The sequence below is a fragment of the Halyomorpha halys genome, unplaced genomic scaffold, assembly GCF_000696795.3.
Source record: "Halyomorpha halys isolate HHAL.00 unplaced genomic scaffold, Hhal_1.1 Scaffold181.1, whole genome shotgun sequence".
Lineage (NCBI taxonomy): Eukaryota > Metazoa > Arthropoda > Insecta > Hemiptera > Pentatomidae > Halyomorpha > Halyomorpha halys.
The window spans coordinates 180,105-181,184 of record NW_027114494.1 but is presented as its reverse complement, the minus strand read 5'-3'; the positions used below and the strand labels follow the sequence as shown (position 1 = coordinate 181,184).

Here is a 1,080-nt window from a genome sequence, read left to right as displayed (position 1 = left end):
GTAAATTTTGTGCGCAAATTGATCATGGAAATTTCTTTAGATGAGTAGTGTTTTGTTAACAAATTAATTGCTGAATTTTTAAACTAAAACATATTTATGATTGGAGAATTTTGTCGGAGGGTGCGGTTAGCAAAGAACAACATAAAGAAACAAAACAATATTTATTTATTTTATGCCGACGTTTCAGATCATCAGGGGTTATGGTGTAGAAGGTAGGCCTAAAACTCAAGCGTTTTACTACCTTCTATACCATAACCCCTGATGAAGACCTGAAACGTCGGCATAAAATAAATAAATATTGTTTTGTTTATTTATGTTGTTCTTTGCTAACCGCACCCCCGACAAACTTCTCCAATCATTAATCTGTGGTCAACTATCTACACCTCATTATAAAACATATTTATTTGTCCTTAATATTAGTCATGAGATTAATTTTTCAATTGATGAATATAAAATTATATTGGAAGTAGCTTGTTCCTACAAAGTTCTTTGAGGCAATCCTTTCTTAGTTTAATCTTCTTTTGTTGCATTACTATCCCATGCACCCCAAGTCCCATTAATATAACTGTCACCAATGTGACCCCATGTTATAAAGGAGAATCTACTACTTTAAAATTAGTCAATGATACAAAATCATGCAGACCTGTGTTAATTCAAATTGTAAAACGCTTCAACAGGAAAATTAAAGAAGTTATCAATTATGGTTTTTATTAGTTTGCAAAAATTTTAAAATAATAAATATATTTAATTGACTTCCAACTAACATCTTTATTTAATTTTTTAATATAATAATTTATTATAGGTGTCCAGGATAAGTCGCATCAAGGTTCTCACAGTGACTGTAAATCTTTACAATTTAGAAGTATGGAAACACATATGATGGCCCATCATGAAGATAAGAAGCCACATCACTGTCCCCATTGTGATTACAAATCAGTACTATCTGTAAATTTGAAGAGACATATTAGAGCCCATCACACAGATGAGAAGCCTCATCACTGCCCTCATTGTGATTATAAATCAGCACGATCTGAACATATGAAAAGACATATAATGGCCCGTCACACAGGTGAGAAGTCT

General features: G+C 32.0%; 1 protein-coding gene across 1 annotated transcript in view; it reads left to right on the top strand.

The window, feature by feature from the left end:
* Positions 1–172: 172 nt before the first annotated feature.
* The window catches only part of LOC106679168 (zinc finger protein 345-like), an 8,616-nt gene continuing 7,708 nt past the window's right edge, over positions 173–1,080 (top strand). Inside the window, exons 1-2 of the mRNA XM_067051692.1 lie at positions 173–212; positions 803–945. Of these exons, the coding sequence (XP_066907793.1) occupies positions 173–212; positions 803–945 (183 nt within the window). The remainder of the gene's footprint in view (positions 213–802; positions 946–1,080) is intronic.